Source organism: Elaeis guineensis, chromosome 12 (genome assembly GCF_000442705.2).
Source record: "Elaeis guineensis isolate ETL-2024a chromosome 12, EG11, whole genome shotgun sequence".
In the NCBI taxonomy this organism is placed as follows: Eukaryota; Viridiplantae; Streptophyta; class Magnoliopsida; order Arecales; family Arecaceae; genus Elaeis; species Elaeis guineensis.
The window spans coordinates 27,094,689-27,115,020 of record NC_026004.2 but is presented as its reverse complement, the minus strand read 5'-3'; the positions used below and the strand labels follow the sequence as shown (position 1 = coordinate 27,115,020).

The 20,332-nt window shown below is 38.8% G+C and overlaps 1 protein-coding gene across 1 annotated transcript in view; it reads right to left on the bottom strand.

Annotated features, from left to right (window-relative positions):
• Positions 1-639: 639 nt before the first annotated feature.
• LOC105054603 (uncharacterized) overlaps positions 640-20,332 on the bottom strand; it is a 34,961-nt gene continuing 15,268 nt past the window's right edge. The window contains 1 exon segment of the mRNA XM_010936156.4: positions 640-996. Coding sequence (XP_010934458.2) covers positions 898-996 — 99 coding nt within the window. The 3' untranslated portion in view covers positions 640-897.

Here is a 20,332-nt window from a genome sequence, read left to right as displayed (position 1 = left end):
GTATAACTCATTCCAAAGATATGATAAAGCAGTTACATGCTACACAAGATTATGTGACTTCAAATTGCATCATCTAATCAACTTGTGCACCTTACTAACATAACCATTATCATTAACCTTACCCATGGTGTAAATACCAACCGGACTGCTTGGTTTGGGTACTGACCATGAACCCGGATGGTTCGTGGTCTCGGTATGATATGGGGTCGAAACTGCTAGGTTCCAGTCCTTCGCTATGATATGAGCCTAATTAACTCAGCCATAATAATTGAGAGGGGTTTAGCCAGGTGCCAGTTGGTAGGTATAGTATGGTACTGGTACCATATCATACTGGTACAGAATCCGATAGCAAGATGGCTAATTTTGGTCTTTCTAAAACTAAACAAGGTTTCGTTTTTATACTCTATAGAGCATGATATATAAATAGACCTTTACATACTAAAAGGTGATTTCATTTTCACAGGTCATTAACTCTTGTAACATCATGATAAGAAATATACAGTAGTATGTTTTACCAAGTCTTTTTAGATGAAGAGGATCATGTATTGCCAGATCATTCAGAAGATTTCTAGTTGTGCAATGCATTCACCCAAAAACCTCCTCTTGGCACACTGGGCATGCCTGGTTCAGAGAGAGATGGAGACAAAGATTCAACCATTTTACTGAAGGCTTAGAGTATGTGAAATGTTACAAATATATGAGAGCATTTGAAATATATTGGAACTCCACTACCAATATGCAAAGGAACCTCACACATAAAAAGAAGGGGAGCTAAATGAAACTAAGCATAACACCACTTGTGTGTGTTGGTGCAAGAACATATACGCATGTAAGTTTACTAGCAATTGGCCAACAGACAAAAAAAGTCTCCTAGTTCAACACATATCTTTACCATTACTATATAGGCATTGACTCATAAGTATCCATAGAAATAAGAGCTTTGAGTCCATTCAACCATCCGCAATTAATTTTCCTTTTATAAAACTGCAGAAACAACTGATCACAAAGCAAATATCAGTATCTACTATAATCTTTCCCAGAAATGAATTGTTGCAAAACAATTTTATTCTCGCTCCTATTTATATATTCTTCTCTTTCAGTTTTAAAAAACATTAGATAGGAGAAATAAACTTGGATTAAGGTTTGGCATGTCTTTGACTATGGTGTATAGGCCCAATCCACATCATGGTATTTCATTTGCTAGTAATTATGGCATGCAATTTAAAGTTGTTAATTCATTAATTCAATAGTTTGCAGTTCATTGGTTCTCTTGTTAGCTACAGAAGGACAGGTCAACTGGAATCTCTGGGTGACTAAATCCCTATAGTTCCATCCTTCTATATGGATGGCTATTTTTGAGAGAAATATGGATGGCTATTTATTCTAGCCATAAGACAAGTAAACAAGTTCCTGTTTTACTTGTTGGGCAGTAACAAAAGATGCTAAAATAGGCATCAATAATCTTAAATTTTAAAATATCTGGGATCAAAATGATATCTCAGATTCATTTCCAAGTATGCGATAGTGTTAAGTTGTCAATAGAAAAAAAAAAAAAATCCATAATATTCAGGTCAAAAAATCTAGTTCTACATGGTCAAGAATGTTGGAGAAAAATGGGGAGTTTAAATCAAATCCAGATCTTGGTATGCAAGCTGCAGCCTAATTCAGCTTCATTTGGTTTTGGACCCAATCATCTACATCAATCCTTCTACCTCACATTAACCATCCTACGTAGGCCTAAACCTCAAATGTGATCCTTTGCCAAACTACTCTTTTAAGCAAAGCATGAGTTACTGCTCTAGTCCAATAGCCCACTCTCCAAGAGCTATACTTTGCTACAATGTGCTTACCACTTGAGCCCAAGGATCACCTACACTCCAAAATTCCACATTTCACTGTACTCATAAATCTCTTCCGAGAATCATGCTCAACCCCATGCTCAAACCCAGTGCCTTGCTCCATTGAGTCCACTTGCCATGTCTCTACTTGACTAGCCATCCTGCTACCATTTTTCATAAGAATCACCAATTTTAGCATCTTTGTAGTTTTAAGAGTTATCTACGATCATTAGCTATCGGCTTTGATGCCACTTGTTCGGGAGAAATGGAAAGCATAACCAAAAGAAGGCCTTGATATACAAGTCGGAATTCAATTCAACTCAAATGCTTCAGCTATTAGGTTTTGGGCCCAAGCATCTGTATTAATCCTTCTACCTCCCATTAAATATACCATGTAGGACTGAATCTCACACATGATTCTCGACAAAGAATTCTCTATGTTCATGAGATGATAAGCTGATTTTTGCAGGCATAGCTTCGTGTCTATGTTATAGGAGTCAAGGGTCTTCAGATTATTGATTATTATTTATCTAGAAAGTGTTAATTCATCTTGACTCATGGATGGCCAGTATTGAGTTTACTATCATCTCTTCTTCTATTAGTAATTCTAGACAACATTTTTTCTTTTCTCCCTCCAAAACTTTTCTCTTCTTTTCTCTATTGATGCCAAAATGATTATCACCTAATCCACATTACTATGGTCCCTAACAAAAACTGCATTATGTATGTTCACATGGACAAATTAATTTATTACATATATGCTTTCAGTTCTGCCAGAAGATATCTCCTAAATGCTGGATAATCTGGAGGCCTTCTAACATATGTGTTGAAAATTTTTTCCCTTTATATATATATATATATATATATATATATATATATATATTGTTGCGGCCAACTCCCTGTCACCTGTCGTCGGTGAAGAGTGCCTGCAAAACAACATCCTCACAGACCGGAGTTATGTCCAGCGGGGATCCTCCGATGCCTAAGTCAGAGAGGGAATTGGTGAATAGTAGATTTGAATGTTTAGAGTAGCAGTGCTTTGGTTCAGAATTGCCTTACCCGTGCTGCTCGTTTATCTCTCCTTGTATAGATGATTCTGATGTAACTATCGAGCATATGGTGTCGCTTTTATGGCGCTAAATTATTGGACCATAATCGTAGAGTTAGTGGGCTATTTACTTCCACTAATGGCCGTGACACGTAGTTGATAACCATTTGTAACGGTTAAGGCATATTGAACAGATTGGCCGACTATATGTTGGTAATGTTGATACATTAGTAGAGGTAAATTGGTAGAGGATCCAAATGACCATCGGCTAGTATCTCTGATATGTCGATGGTCTTCAGTCAGAGGTTGACCAAAGTCGTTTATTGTTGGTTGGCGATAGCCGACTATCGGTCAGTCAGTCGATAATGAATCGGAGTACATGTTCATTCGGCCGATGTAGAGTCGGAGTCGGGGATCAGTTGATTTGCCCTAACAGTTGCCTCCCACTCTCAAGTCCAAGGTGATCCGACGTGTATATTATCACGTGATCTGTCATGTTAGACGAAGGGAGTCGTCATGTGTTACCTCGAGCCTCGACTTGGTTGCTAGTCTGGCTGTTTTGTCGTTTCGATGGCTGTAAAATCATTATTGGACTGTTATATCGATATGACAATTCGATATCAGATGTCAATATCGGGCATCATTTCAGGAAGATAATTCGGCACCGGATGATATGATTCTGACTAGTAGATTTTGGCCATGTGTCTGAATAACATTGGATCGGAGCTATTCACGCGGATGACGATGAGATGGCACGATCTGGAGCAGGTGCGTCGAACTGTCCGATCAATGATCGGTCCGGATGTTGTCACATGTCATCATCTAATGAGACTCCGATTTGATTGCTTTCATCCTGACCGTCGAAGAATCCTATATATATATGGTCACTTTCGGCCAGTCTTTCACTTTTCATTTTATCTTCTTTGCTGCAGAAACTCTGTCGGAGGCTCACCCCAGTGCCAGAAGACCTTTCTGCCTTTTTGTTTTTAGCCTTCAGGTTAGATGTCCTTCCTTCTTGGGTCCATCTTCTTTTTGTTTTCTTTAGTCTTCTCCTCTCATGGCTAGGGTTTCTTCCTCTCAAGATGGTCGGTCGGAGAATCCGACCGATGACTCCCTATCGGATCTGAAAGTGGAGGCTTCTTCACTATCCGACTCGAATGTTGAACGGCTCTGGGAGCAGTATCGTATCCCAGAGCAATATTAACTCTTTTCACTTGGTGCCGATGGTCGGATAAACTCTCTTCCTTTGGACCAGATGGCCTTTTATGTCGAAGACCTTCGAGCGAACCTTCGACTTTCGATTCCGGAGTTCGTCCGAAATCTTCAGGAGTATTATGGTCTCTGTCCACTCAGCTGGCACCGAACTCGGTCCGACTTATAATCAGTTTTGCTTTGCTGTATCGGTTAATACTGACTGTACCTCATCCTTCTCTTTTTTTTTGTGCCTTCTTCGTCCTCCGTCTCTACCCTAAGGCCGAGGGTTGGTGGTTCTTCAACCTACGAAAAAGCCTTTTTTTCATCACCGATCTTCCATCGTCTATCTATGGATGGAAGAACCAATTCTTTTTTGTTGCTTTTTCTCTTCCCTGGGACTTTCCTTCGTGCTGGGGTGATCCAAGGACCGGCCCCAATGAAAACAATCAGGTAGAGGTCGACGATCAGGAAGACTTCTATCGATTAAAGGACATGACGGTCCCACTACAGAGAAAATTGATGACCGAACAAGCTCTCTACGATGCCGGCCTTAGTTCGATCACTAATTTAAGTATAGCACAGTCAGTCACTTTCATTTTTATTGTCTGTTTTTGAACTGTACTAACTTTCTTGTTTTGATTGCAGCCATGCAGCCGAGGGTCCGAGTATCGAGCATCGATATTCGTCGGCACGCTGCCAAGAAGGGAAGAGCATTCGAGACTGGGCCTTTCCGACCACTGAAGAAAGGTCGGGCTTCTACATTTGCACCGATAGGGGAACCCGATGTACCACCAACATCGATTTCTGAGCCAATTCTGGTGTTGTCGGCTCTGACAATGCTCCCCAACATATCGTCTGCTGAAGAAGGGGCGGCAAGAGAAGACAGGACTACCGTAGCAACATCGGTAGCTCCACCAACCTAGGTTCGGGCCAAGGTGGGGGCCGCGGCCGAACCTGAATAGTCTGTAGCTACATCGGTCACTCCTTCAGCGGGAGTTTCTCAGACATAATCAAGTTCAAGCTTCCCCATGCTTTCAAATGTCGGATCGCCGATCGGAGATCGAAGGAAGGCGCTGATGACTTCGACGGATGATGCAACATCAGCGGGTCACACAGTTCACTGTGATATCCGGATATCTGAGGATGAGTCAGCCCTGATCGATCCGACATTGGCCAAACGGCTCATCTAGCCGCTCTTCTCTCGACCGATCGAGAGAGCAGGAGAAACCGAATGGTGGTCGAGATGTTCTCATCCTTCTATCCGATGATACTCGGAGTAAGTTCTCTTTCGTTATTTTTTTTTATCTGATCCGACTTATCTTCAATTTGTAGTTGGTCCATAACATGTTCGACTTGGAGGCCGGCTACGAAAAAATTATCGACTTCCATCGAGTATGGATGAATAAAGTAGCGGCCATTGATGCTGAGAAGGCGGCCGCCCTTGAGCAGCTTCGGTCGGCAGCCGAGCGTGAGATGAAGCTTCAGGAGAAAATCTCTCGCCTGTCTGACGACCTTCAGTCTTCTGGAGCCAAGCTTGAGTCGGCTTGTCAAAATGTCTTGACTCTTGAATCAAAGGTCAAGAGCAAGAAACATTTCATTCACCGGCTTTGATGGGAAAGAGACGGATGTATGCTCGAGCTCGAAGCTGAACGTGGGCGACATCGGACCAGCTTGGAAAAGTTGGCACTGGCCGATAAAGAATTGGCTTCCGTAAAAGCTGATGCAGAATTGACGAGGGCGGAAGCGGAGTCGGTGAGAGAGGCCTTGAATCAGGCAATCGAAGATTTCTAGAATTCAGAGGAATTCAAAGAAGAGATCCTCGAAGGTGGGTTCGACTCCTACTGCATTGGGTACGAAGACGGTCGAGATGTGGTCGAAAAATTATATCTGGATCTCGATTTGAGCAGCATCATCCCTCCACCATCGGAAGATGAAGCTGCTGAAAAAGATGCCTCATCGACTAAAGATGGAGCGCCGACAGCACCAGAAGTTGTCCAAGTCTCCGATGCTACATCGGAGCAAAGGGATAGGGACCGCGACTAATGATCGGTGCAATTTTTGTTTTCTTTTTTATTTTGTAATCAAATGCTTGTAATCAAACTTCGATCCAATTTTGTAATCTTTTTTTAATGAATAGAAAGAATTTTTTTTCTAAATACTGTCTCTTTTGCATGTTTTCATTGTCATAGAATTGTAATCGGATAACCGAAAATCGATCGATAAGTCGAACGTTCAATAGTACTCGTAGAATCGTCCATAGTCGATTCCATAGTCGAATATCCATTTAATTACCGAATATCAATCGGCAATCTGATCGTTAGATAATACTTGTAGAATCTTCCATAGTTGAATATCCACTTGACATACTTTTAAGTATTAAGATAAACGGTAATAAGCCGAATACCCTACGTCCGATCTTAGTCGGGTTAATACGTCAAGTTATTTGATAATTGATGACAAACCGAATATCTTTCGACCGACTGTAGTCTAGTCGGTATAATTCCAATTTGACTTGGATCATATTGGCATAACATTCCACTTAGTAAGTCGGCATAATAGTCATTTGACTATAATCGGCTTTTATAGTGAAAAATCGAAATATATTCGGTACCGAGACACAGTCAGTATCGTGGCTTTTACAATGAAAGCCAAAATATAGTTGATGTGTTGGTTTTTACAGTAGAAAATCGAAATAGTGTCGATAGTCAATGAATTGACCGTCCATCTGTCGGCCCATTACTGCTTCATAGTTGACTGAAACTTGTGACTCTGAAATGCGATGTTTCATTTCAACTAGTGTATATACAAACAACTTTATTGATAATATATTTTCAAGTTATCAGCATTTCATGTTCGGGGAATAGCTGATCCTTCAAGAGTTTCCAGCCGATATGCATCCGATCTGAGTGTTTCAGTTATCCTGTAAGGTCCTTCCCAGTTCGGAGACAACTTTTCTTGGTCTAGAGGTCTTGAGACTTTTGCTTTTCTTAGGACCAAATCTCCAGAACGGAAGACCTTCGGTTTAACTTTGGCATTATAATATCGGGCTACCCTTTGCCGATTGACTGCCATCCGAACTTGAGCTTGTTGTCGGACTTTTGAGTTGCTCGGCTCACTATATTGTTTCACCCTTGCTGATGGTAATCCGATCTCGAGTGGGATCATTGCTTCTGTTCCATAGGCTAAATTGAATGGTGATTCTCCCATTGGTATGCGAGGAGTCGTTCGATACGCTCATAAGATCGGATATAGCTCTTCTACCCAGAGACCTTTAGCTTCATTCAGTCTGATCTTGAGTCCATGCAAAATCGTTTGGTTTGTTACCTCCACCTCTCCATTGGACTGTGAATGGTCGACTGATGTGAGTTTGTGCGTAATATGAAATTTCGCACAGAACTCTTTGAAGTTCTGATTGTCGAATTGCCGACCATTATCAGTAATGATGGTGTGTGACAAACCGAATCTGCATATAATTGATTTCTGAATGAAGTCTTCCATTTTACTCTTGGTGATTTGTGCCAGAGATTCGGCTTCCACCTATATGGTGAAGTAATCGATAGCGACCACTATGAACTTTCTCTGACTAGATGTCGGAGGAAAAGGATCAAGTATGTCGATTCTCCATTGTGCGAAGGGCCATGATGCAACAATTGATGTTAATTGACTTGCCGGTTGGTATTGAATATTTGTATATTTCTGACATGATTCATACCTTCGGACAAGTTCAGCTATATTTTTCTTCATGGTGGGCCAATAGTATCCTTGTCGTAGGATCTTGTAGGCTAGAGATTTGCCCCCAAGTGATTTTCACAAATCCTTTCGTGAATCTCTCTGAGTGCATAGTCAGCATCTGTCGGTTCCAGACACTTGAGTAAGGAAGAGAGAACGACCTTTTGTGTAGATAACCATTCATTAAAATATATTGAGAGGCCATCCATCTGAGTCGCTTGTCTTCTGAGGGATCCGTAGGAAGAGTTCTATCAATTAAGTATTGGACGATCGGATCCATCCAGCTTGGTTTATCAGTGAGTTGTAGCACTTTCTCGACTTTATCAATACTCGGTTATTCAAGATATTTGACGAATGTCTGACCCAGTAAGTTGAAAGAAGAAGTTGTGAGTCACGAAAGTGCGTCGGCTCGAGCATTTTCCATCCTTGAAATGTGAAAGATTTCAAAATACTTTAATGTTGAAGTTAAATCTTTCACCTTTTGAAGATACTTCATCATAGTAAGGTCTCGGGCTTCAAACTTATTCTTAACTTGTCCAGCAATTAGTTGTGAATCGGTGAAGACCTTTAGACTGTCGATATGAAGTTTCTTGATAATTTTTAAGTCGGCTAAGAGTGCTTCATATTCAGCTTGATTATTGAAAGCTTTGAAATTGAACTGAAGAGCATATTCAGATATAACCCCTTCGGAGTTGGTGAAGATGAGACCAGCTCCGCTGTCTTGCACATTTGATGCTCCATCAATATGCAGCACCCATATCGACGTCAAGTCGGGTTCGAGAGTCATGGCCTGCTTTATTTTATCATTAGCTTCATCCTCAGGTTTATTGTCTGGTACTGTACATTCGGCGATAAAGTCGGTTAGAACTTGTGCCTTCATTGATGGACGTGGATGATATTGTATATCAAATTCATCAAGTTTTATCGTCCACTTTGCCATTCGACTCGATGTGTCGGGTCGGTGTAAGATTGCCTTCAACGACTGGTCTATCAAGACAATAATTGGATATGCTTGAAAATACAGGTGAAGCCGTTGTGACGATATAATTAGAGCGTAGATCATTTTCTCTGCTCTTGAATACCTCACTTCGGCATTGTGAAGTACCTTGCTGGTGTAGTAGATCGGCCATTGAAATCGATTTTCCTCCTCTTGGACAAGCACCGAACTCACTGCCTTCGTTGATGTCGCCAAGTAGAGATACAAAATTTCTCCGACCTTTGGTTTTGTAAGCAGAGGTGGAGATGCCAAGTATTTTTTCAAATCCTAAAAGGACAGTTGGCACTCATCCAACCATATGAAGTTGTTTGATTGCCTCAAGGTTTTAAAGAAAGGCAAGCATCTTTCTGCCGACCTTGATATAAATCGACTGAGTGCAGCGATTCTTCTGTTGAGCTGCTGTATCTCTTTTTTGGAAGTAGGATGCTTCATGTTGATGATAACCTTTATTTTCTTGAGATTGACCTCGATTCTCTGTTGTGACACAAAAAAATCGAAGAACTTCCCAGAAGTTACTCCGAATGCACACTTTATCGGGTTCAACTTCATCTGGTGTCGTCGAAGTGTGCCGAAGGCTTCTTTTAGGTCCCGAACATGGTCAATTGTTTGAGAACTTTTCACCAGCATATCGTCCACATACACCTCCATATTTTGCCTAGTTTGTGTCTTGAAAATTTTGTTGACAAACCGTTGATAAGTGGCTCTAACATTTTTCAAACCGAAAATCATTACTTAATAGCAGCAGATGCCTTTGTCGGTTACGAAGGCTGTATGCTCCTCATCTTCAGATGCCATCCGAATATGATTGTAGCCTGCAAAGGCATCCATGATGCTGAAGAGTCGGTGCCCCAAAGTCGCATCAATCAGTTGATCAATTTTTGATAAGAAAAAACTATCCTTCGGACAAGCTTCATTTAGATTTGTGTAGTCGATGCAAATTCTCCATTTTTCATTAACTTTCCTCATCATCACAACATTGACGAGCCAATCGGGATATGTTGCTTCTTTGATAAAGCCAGCTGCGAGAAGCTTGTCGACTTTTTCGTTGATGATCTTTTGCCTTTTAAAAGCAAAAGGCTTTTTCTTCTGTCTCACCGGCTTGACCTTCGAATCGATGTTGAGTGATGAGTTATTAATTCCAAAAGAATTTTTGATATGTCTGTTGCCGACTAAGCAAAAATATCGATATTTACTCTGAGTAGATTTATTAATTGCTGCCGCTCTGGATCAGGCAGCTGCGATCTAATTTGGACCGTCTTCTCAGGATCTTCTTCTTTTAGCAGAATGGAAATCAATTGTTTGGCTGGTTCACCCCTTTCCTCATTCTCTTTTTGACCCAATTTATCAACAGATAAAGAGTCTTCAGATTTATTATTTTGTGTAGAAACTAGAAAGCAGCATCGGACAAGTTGCTGATCTCCACGCATCTCTCCGACTCTATTTTCAGTCGAGAATCGAACCAGTAGATGATACGTTGAGACCACTACTCTTAAAGCATTAAGACTAGATCGTCCGAGTATGGTATTATAAACCGAGGGAATCTGGACAACCGTGAATGTTACAAGAATAGTGCTTTGTTGTGGTTCAGTTCCTGCGGTTAAGGGGAGAGTGATTTCTTCTTCCACAGTAATAGCATCTTCAGTGAAACCGACCAATGGCGTCGAGACTCTTCTGAATCGATCAGTCGGTAGTTGCATTCGAGAGAAAGTTGAGTAAAATAAAACATCTGTTAAGCTTCCTGTTAGGCTCCGACCACGCAGCGGAAAGTGATTTTTAAAATTTTTTAAAACACTCAAATCAATAGCTTTATCAAATAAAACTATCAAGCCGAACCCAAAACCCTAGAATCACCTTGTCAAACACGATCAAAGCAAATTCAAGCATGCAAAAAGATAAAATATTACACTTTAACCAAAATAGAAAAGTGACAATTGGTGTTCTCCACAAGACCTCAAGATAGAAATCCTCCAATGATGATCCACACGAAAGTTAGCCAAGATCCTTCCCAACCAGTGCACAGTCGCAGCCTTATCTTCTTAAGAACACTGCTAGCTTCAAACTTGCGTCATGATCGCATCAAAGCCCAGTTGCTTTTGATCTTGCCACCAAAACGACACCAAGAAGACACTCTTCAGATGTCACACAATCTAGGATTTAATTTTTAGTTCCAACACATGAAAAAACCAAATCCTAGGATACTCCAGCAACACTTGCTGAAAATCTCACCACCCTTGTAGCAAAATTTGCCACTCAAATTTTTCTCTTTTTTTTCTCAGAATTTTTTCAAAATTTTTTCTATGATTTCCGCATCCCTTCTTTCTGGCTTACCCAAAAGTCTCAGTCAAAAGCCATCTGGGGTGTCTTCTATAAATAGGGGACCAGAGGATGTTACATGGGATGAAGGGGCGCCAACTTTTGGCACTCCAACTTCCCACGCACCAAACAAATTCACCGAGTGAATTTTTGACGATTCAGATACTTGGAGCAGAAGGACTCTTCCTTCTCTATGTGTCATAAAAATTTCATTAGTTTTTAGAATTAAAACATAGGATTCTGATTTATCTTCTAAGGCAACGCGTTTAATAAAGAGCCTTCTTTAAGAAGGACTCTTTATTTCTCACGCTGATTTAAGGTGGGTGGCAATTATATTTTTGCGTGGCTTTTGGTGAACATGGAGTCCTTCTCCACTTGAAATTGGTCCAAGTTGGATAAGGATCCAATCCAAATTGACCCAATCCCATTAGATCAAAGCCAACTAGTCTAGGTTAGCTCAAATACTTTGAACCAAACCAATTTGGAAATTTGGGTTAATTCAATGTGCTAGCATATCAAATTAACTTATAAAATTTATATTAAACTCTAACTAAATCAGACCAAGACCAAATCTCAAAGTGTGTGACCCATTGGGTTCTAAATCTAACCAGCAGTGGATCTGAACTTTCGACATAACCCTAATCCGATAAGATCAGGTCACCCGAAGAGTCTCAATCAACTTGGACTTTTCCAAATTGATTCCAGAATCAAACTCTTTCAATTTTTGTCAAGCCCATAAGTCAAGATTGACGTCTAGCAACATGTCATGACTATTCGAAAGATTTAAAATTTTGATAAAAAATTATCAAAATACCCTTCAGTGGCAAGTTTCTGTGTAAATCAATCTTTTAGTCAACAACATCTCAGATGAGCTATGGGCATGAAAATATGTCAAACCCAATCACTTATCTTTATGTATCTCGATCTGAAGGTGATGATTCAGTTGATGATATATTAGAAACCCTTTTCTAATTATCATCCTGCTTTGGTCAAAGACTTCTAGAATCACCATCCTATGAGATCACATAGGATGTTCGCTCCCCTTATTAGGAGTGACTAATCCCTTATTGATCACTCACAACCTCCACACACACTTCACCATATCCAGAACACCTCATACAAGGATCAGAGAACCAAGTTAGGTACTGAACAAAAATATAAATCCATATACACAAGGTACCATGGTGACCTTAGGTCAAAGGATCACTTACACAACTCCCACTAGAGAATTATCAGTTGACAAGTAAATAAGACTCCATCTGATTATTCTCTCGCAGGTCAATTCAGTGAACTCATTATCTAATGAGCATCCATATCCTTGTATTAGTGTCACCACACAAATGGTTGTAAGATCAACCATCCTCATTTCTGAGCATACATAAGACATGCCAGTTTTACCGGTATCATTGATCCCCGACTCAATGTACCAATGACTAGAAATATTTTAGATTAGGACTATCAAAGATTTAGGTCTTACTGGTGTGATCTCATCACGATCCTAAAATCATTGTCCAGACCTATGGGGTTCATTATTATCTTAAAATTAATAAGATGCAGCATATAATGAATCAAAAATATCAATTTTATTAATAATATTAATGTCAATTACATGAGTTTGAAAGACAAATTACAATAAACACCCTATCGCATCCTATATGCGATTGGCTTGTAGGACATAATTCTTTCAATCTCCCACTTGCACTAAAGCTGATCGCCCCTATATTTGATACCCATGCTATCAAGGTGGCGATCAAACTACTGCATTGACAAGGCCTTAGTGAACAGATCCACTATATTGTTCTTGGTGTCAACTCACTCTACGATCACATCGTGTCTTTCGACTATCTCTCGAATGAGGTGAAACCGTCTTATGATGTGCTTGGATTTATAATGAGACCTTGATTTTTTGACTTGAATAACTGGCTCAGTATTATCACAATAAAGAGGCACTGATTGTTCAATCTCTGGAACCACACCCAACTCGGTGATGAATTTCTTCATCTAGATGGCCTCTTTAGCAGCCTCACTTGCAGCAATATACTCACCTCAATGATCGAGTTAGCAACAGTTTGCTGTTTGAAATTTTTTCAACTTACTACAGCACCATACAAGGTGAACACATATCCAGATATTGATTTGCTATCATCCAGATCAAATTGGAAACTAAAATCGATATAACCTTTCAGTTTTAAATTAGATCCACCATATATTAGAAAAACATCTCTAGTTCTTCTCAAGTACTTGAGTATGTTTTTCACAGTTTTCTAATGATCCTCTTCGGGATCAGCCTGAAATCTGCTTACAATATCCAAGGTATAAGCCACATCAGGCCTGGTACATAACATAGCATACATTATTGATCTTATTACCGAAGCATAAGGAATAGAACTCATTCTATTTCTCTCTTCAGGTGTCTTAGGAGACATCTTCTTAGTGAGTTGTATGCCATAACCTATGGGCAAGTAATCTCTTTTACTTCCCTCCATGTTGAACCTCTTCAACACAAGATCAATGTACCTAGATTGGGACAAGCCTAGCATCCTTTTTGATCTATCCCTATAGATTTTTATACCAAGTATATAGGATGCTTCACCCAAGTCTTTCATGAAAAACTTTTGTGATAGCCAAGTCTTGACCGATTGCAACATCGGGATATCATTCCTAATGAGCAGTATGTCATCCACATACAAAACCAAGAAGACAATAGCACTCCCACTACTCTTCTTGTACACACAAAGTTCATCCATATTTTTGATGAAGCCAAATGATTTGACTGTCTCATCAAAATGGATGTTCCATCTCTTCGATGCTTGCTTTAATCCATATATGGATCTATTCAGCTTGCATACCTGATTTGCTCTCCTACTTGAGATAAATCCCTTTGACTGAGTCATATAGACTTCTTCCTCAAGGTTTTTATTGAAGAAGGCAGTCTTGATATCCATCTGCCAGATCTTATAGTCATGGTATGCTACAATAGCAAACATTATCTGAATAGACTTGAGCATGGCTACCGACGAAAAAATTTCTTCATAATCAACACCTTATTTTTGTCTGAAATCTTTTGCTACAAGCTTGGCCTTATAGGTCTCTACCTGGCCATCTGCTCTAATCTTCTTTTTGAAGACCCATTTACAGCCTATTGGGGTCACACCCTCAGGCGCATCAACCAACGTCCAAACGTGGTTAGCATACATGGAGTCTATTTTGGATTTCATAGCATTGAGCCACTTGTCAGAGTCACTACTCATGACAGCTTCCGAATAGGTCGTAGGCTCATCATTCTCAATGATGTGGGTTGTGTTGTCGTTCTCAATGACAAATCCATACCTGAGTGGTACACTACGCACTCTACTCGACCTTCGAAGAGGAGGTGTGTGTAGTGGTTGTGCCTCAACAATGGACACATCTGGTTGAGAACCATCTGGTGAATCCTAGATTAATTGTAGGTTTTGAACTTCCTCAAGTTCAACGGACCTCCCACTGCCTTCTTCTTGGATAAACTCTTTCTTCAAGAAAATGGCATGCCTACCAACAAACACTCTTTGTTGAGTAGGGTTATAGAAGTAGTATCCTATACTCTCCTTGGGATAACCTACAAATCTGTATTTTTCTGATCTAGCATCCAGCTTATGTCCATCAATATTTTTCACATAAGTTGGGCAACTCCAAATCTTAAGATGCTTAAGATTGAGTCCCTTTCCTTTCCATATTTCATATGGAGTGCTAAAAATAGATTTCGAAGGTACTTATTTAAAATATACGCTGCAGCCTCGAGGGCGTATCCCCAAAAAGATAATGAAAAATCCGTGAAACACATCATGGACCGCACCATATCTAATAAGGTGCGATTCCTCCTTTCCGTAATTTTATTTAATTGTAGAGTATAAGGAGATGTCCATTGAGAGAGTATACCATTTTGTTTCAAATAATTAAAGAACTCACTAGACAAGTATTCTCCTCCTCGATCTGATCGAAGAGCTTTAATACTTTTACCAGTTTGTTTCTCGACCATTCTTTGATACTCTTTAAATTTGTCAAAGACTTCGGATTTATATTTCATTAAATACATATATCCAAACCTACACATATCATCAGTAAATATGATGAAGTAAGAGTATCCACCTCTGGCTTGAATCAATATTGGACCATACACATCAGTATGTACAAGGTCCAAAATGTCATTCGCCCGATCTCCATGTCCAGTAAATGGAGTCTTGGTCATTTTTCTCATGAGGCAAGATTCACAAGTTTCATATGATTCATAATCATAAGGATCAAAGAAATTATCTTTGTATAACTTGTTAATCCTTGACTCATTTATATGACCAAGTCGGCAGTGCCAGAGGTACATGACATTCACATCCTCTCTCTTTTTTTTCTTCATATTATCAACATGAAGCATATTATCATTAAGTGAAAGAAACATAAGACCATTATCAATAAAAGCACTTCCATAATATTTATTAGAAAAATATATAGAACAACCATTATTCTTTGCAATTATTTCAAAACCTTGTTCCAATAACAATAGTACAGAAATAATATTTCTAACAATATTTGAAATATAATAACAAGTCTTTAGTTCCAAAATATTTTCTGAATGCAACTTCAAAACCCTAATTCCTACGACTTCGGCTTAAATGGACTCTCCACTTGCGCCAAATAGCTTGAAGTCACCTTTATTCAGATTCCTTATTCCCTGTAAACCCTGCAACGATTTGCAAAAGTGTGAACCACAGACGGTATCCAATACCCAAGAATCTGACATTGAAATACTTAATGATAAATTAGTTTATATCATATACAAACCTTTAACAACATTTGCTGATTTCACGGTTGCATGATACTCCTTGCAATTTCTCTTCCAGTGGCCCTCTTTGCCACAGTGATAACAAGTACCTTTAGCGGAAACCTTCTTCACCTTCTTGTTAGAGATGCCAGCCTTAGGGTTCAACTTTTTCTTAGAATCCTTCTTCATCTTTTTCTTGTTGATCTTATCAACATGAAGAACCTGAGTCTTTTCACCCTTGAAATGGCTTTCTGCTGTTTTTAACATATTCAGCAGCTCAAGCAAGTTGATGTTCAATTTGTTCATATGATAATTAATGACAAACTGAGAAAAGGAGTCAGGGAGAGACTGCAGGATCAAATTCTGACTCAATTCACCATCCATGGCAAAATCCAGCTGTCCCAAATGAGTGATCAAATCAATCATCTTTAGGACATGCATTTGCACAGAAGAGCCTTCAGTCATACGGGCACGGAACAACTGCTTCGATATCTCATATCGAGCAATTCGATTTTGCTCCCGATATAACTTCTTAAAATTAAGGAGAATAGAGGAAACGTCCATGTCCTCATGCTGCCTCTGAAGCTCATTGCTCATGAAGGCAAGCATGATACATTTGACAGTCACACTATCATCTTTTCACATTTTGTATATGGCCCTTTCCTCCTTGGAAGCATCTTCCTCAAAAGAATCTGAAGCAGGTGTATCCAGAATGTAGGAGATTTTCTTCTGAGTGAGAACAATTCTCAAATTTCTTAACCAGTCGACATAGTTGGGTCCAATCAACTTATTAGTATCTAGGATACCTCAAAGGGACAGTGAGGATGCCATAAGTGTAGTTAATATACAATGACAAGAACATAATATAAGCAGACAACTCATGAAGACATTCATAACTAGACTAGGACTTTTATCTAATTGTGTCTTCCACTATTTTATCGAACTTTATAGCCCTCAAATATAAAAATCGAGAAACATACTAATATTTCTTAGTGGGGTTGAGATTCCTATTCCTCACAAACACCTTGTAGATAGCACAACAAGTATTCATGAGTTCAAGAGTGAGTAACTCTTTACCAATTGTACCTTTACAATTCTCAACATCTTTCATTTTGACCTCTAGATCACATATAGTCTTGTGGATAGCATAACAAATTATAGTGTTCTAGTTAAGTTGACCCTTCAATTCTATATAATCATATTTAAACAATGCTGCCCTTGTAGATAGCACAACAAAGCAATACTATTCAAATATGCCATAAGCATCAATATGCACTTGATCAACATCATATCAATTTCTATAGTAAGCCTTATGGATAGCACAACAGGCTCACTAAGATCTTGACATACTTTGTCAACCAAGTTTGAAGGAAGGCTCTTGTAATGTCTACATCACTAATCAATCTAAGTCCGAAATTCAAGAAGACCAAATTGGTCAGGTAAGTAGATGGAAGGCTCTCTGTAGCTTTTTTAGACACCAACAAAGTTGATCAGGCCAGCATACGGATCTAATTAGAAAATTACTTTTCACACTTTCTTCGACACTAATTGATCTTAAGAATTTGACTTTTGATTTAAAAGTGAATCCCGACATTACAACTTAATATAATTTTATGAGGAACTTTAAACTGGTCTCGACACATCCTAACTATATAAGCACATAAAATGTATACTACAAATTATGCAAATTTGCATGCTTCTACTATTCAAAATAGCAATCATATTATCATGCCAAAAAATATATAACGGTGTAATCAAAGTCATAACATATGGCTAACAAATTCATATAATATAACATACTCTAATCTGATTAGGCATGCATAACACTCTTATTAGCTATACATCGATTTAATCATCATGCAACCATGATAATAAAATTTTAAATTATTATAAATTCATAATTTGATAATTAAAATTTAGAATCATGGTTCATAAAAAGTCAAAAATATTTTTTTTTGAGTTTGAAGAATCGATGCAATAACAATGCTACATTTTTGACAGAATATGAACAAGAATAATTCTAAGCTACTATATTGCACTTGTTTGATCGAAAGGGTTGCTCTGATACCACCGTTGGGTTCCGACCATGTAGCGAAAAGTGATTTTTAAAATTTTTTAAAATACTCAAATCAATAGCTTTATCAAATAAAACTATCGAGCCGAACCCAAAACCCTAGAATCACCTTGCCAAACACGATCAAAGCAAATTCAAGTATACAAAGAGATAGAATATTATACTTTAACCAAAATGAAAAAATGACAGTTGGTGTTCTCCACAAGATCCCAAGGTAGAAGTCCTCCAATGGTGATCCACACGGAAGTTGGCCAAGATCCTTCCCAACTGGTGTACAGTCGCAGCCTTGTCTTCTCAAAAACACTGCCAGTTTCAAACTTGCGTCATGATCGCACCAAAGTCCAGTTGCTTTTGATCTTGCCACCAAAATGACATCAAGAAGATACTTTTCAGATGTCATACAACCTATGATTTAATTTTTGATTCCAACACATAGAAAAACCAAATCCTAGGACACTCCAGCAACATTTGCTGAAAATCTCACCACTCTTGAAGCAACTTTTGCCACTCAAATTCTCTTCTTTTTTTTTTCAAAATTTTTTCAGATTTTTTCTTATGATTTTCACATCCCTTCTCTCTGGCTCATCCAAAAATCTCAGCTAGAAGCTATCTGTGGCATCCTCTATAAATAGGGGACCAGAGGACGTTACATGGGATGAAGGGGTGCCAACTTTTGGCACTCCAACTTCCCACGCACCAAATAAATTCACCGAGTGAATTTTTGATGATTCAGATACTTGGAGCAGAAGGACTCTTCCTTCTCTACGTGCCATAAAAATTCTATTAATTTTTGGCATTAAAACATAGGATTTCTAATTTATCTTCTAAGACAACGCGTTTAATAAAGAGCCTTCTTTAAGAAGGACTCTTTATTTCTCACGCTGATTTGAGGTGGGTGGCAATTATATTTTTGCATGGCTTTTGGTGAACGTGGAGGAGTCTTTCTCTACTTGAAATTGATCCAAGTTGGATAAGGATCCAATCCAAATTGGCCCAATCCCGTTAGGTCAAAGCCAACTGGTCTAGGTTAGCTCAAATACTTTGAACCAAACCAATTTGGGAACTTGAGTTAATACAATGTGCTAGCATATCAAATTAGCCCATAGAATTTATATTAAACTCTAATTAAATTAGATCAAGGCCAAATTTCAAAGTGTGTGATCAATTGGGTTCCAAATCTAGCCAGCAGTGGATCCAAACTTTCGACGTAACCCTAATCCGATGAGATTAGGTCACCCGAAGAGTCTCAATCAACTTGGACTCTTCCAAATTGATTCCAAAATCAAATTCTTTCAATTTTGTCAAGCTCACAAGTCAAGATTGACGTCTAGCAACATGTCATGACTATCCGAAAGATTTAAAATTTTGATGAAAAAATACCAAAATATCCTTCAGTGGCAAGTTCCTATGTAATTCAATCCTTCAGTCAAACAACATCTCAGATGAGCTATGGGCATGAAAATATGTCAAACCCAATCACTTATCTTTAGGTATCTCGATCTGAAGGCGATGATTCAGTTGATGATACATTAGAAATCCTTTTCTAATTATCACCCTGCTTTAGCCAAAAACTTTCAGAATCACCATCTTATGAGATCACATAGGATGTTCGCTCTCTTTATTAGGAGTGACTGATCCCTTATTGATCACTCACAACCTCCATGCACACTTCACTATATCCAGAACACCCCATACAAGGATCAGAGAACCAAGTTAGGTAGTGAACCAAAACATTGATCTATATACACAAGGTACCATGGTGATCTCAGATCAAAGGATCACTTACACAACTTCCACTAGAGAATTATCAGTTGACATGTAAATAAGACTCCGTTTGATTATTCTCTTGTAGGTCAATTCAGTGAACTCATTCTCTAATGAGCACCCATATCCTTGTATTAGTGTCACCACACAAGTGGTTGTGAGATCAACCATCCTCATTTCTGAGCATACATAGGACATACTAGTCTTACCGGTATCATTGATCTCTGATTCAATGTACCAACGACTAGGAATATTTTAGATCAGGACTATCAAGGATTTAGGTCTCACTGGCGTGATCTCGTCACGGCCCTAAAACCATTGTTCAGACTTATGGGATTCATTATTATCTTAAAATTAATAAGATGAAGCATATAATGAATCAAAAATATTAATTTTATTAATAATATTAATGTCAATTACATGAGTTTGAAAGATAAATTACAATAAACACCCTATCGCATTCCATATGCGATTGACTTGCAGGGCATAATTCTTTCACTTCCATTATCTACAAGAATTTTTTTTACATCATAATTAGCTATCGTTGTCGAGATAACGACAACATCATCATGAAGAGTTTATA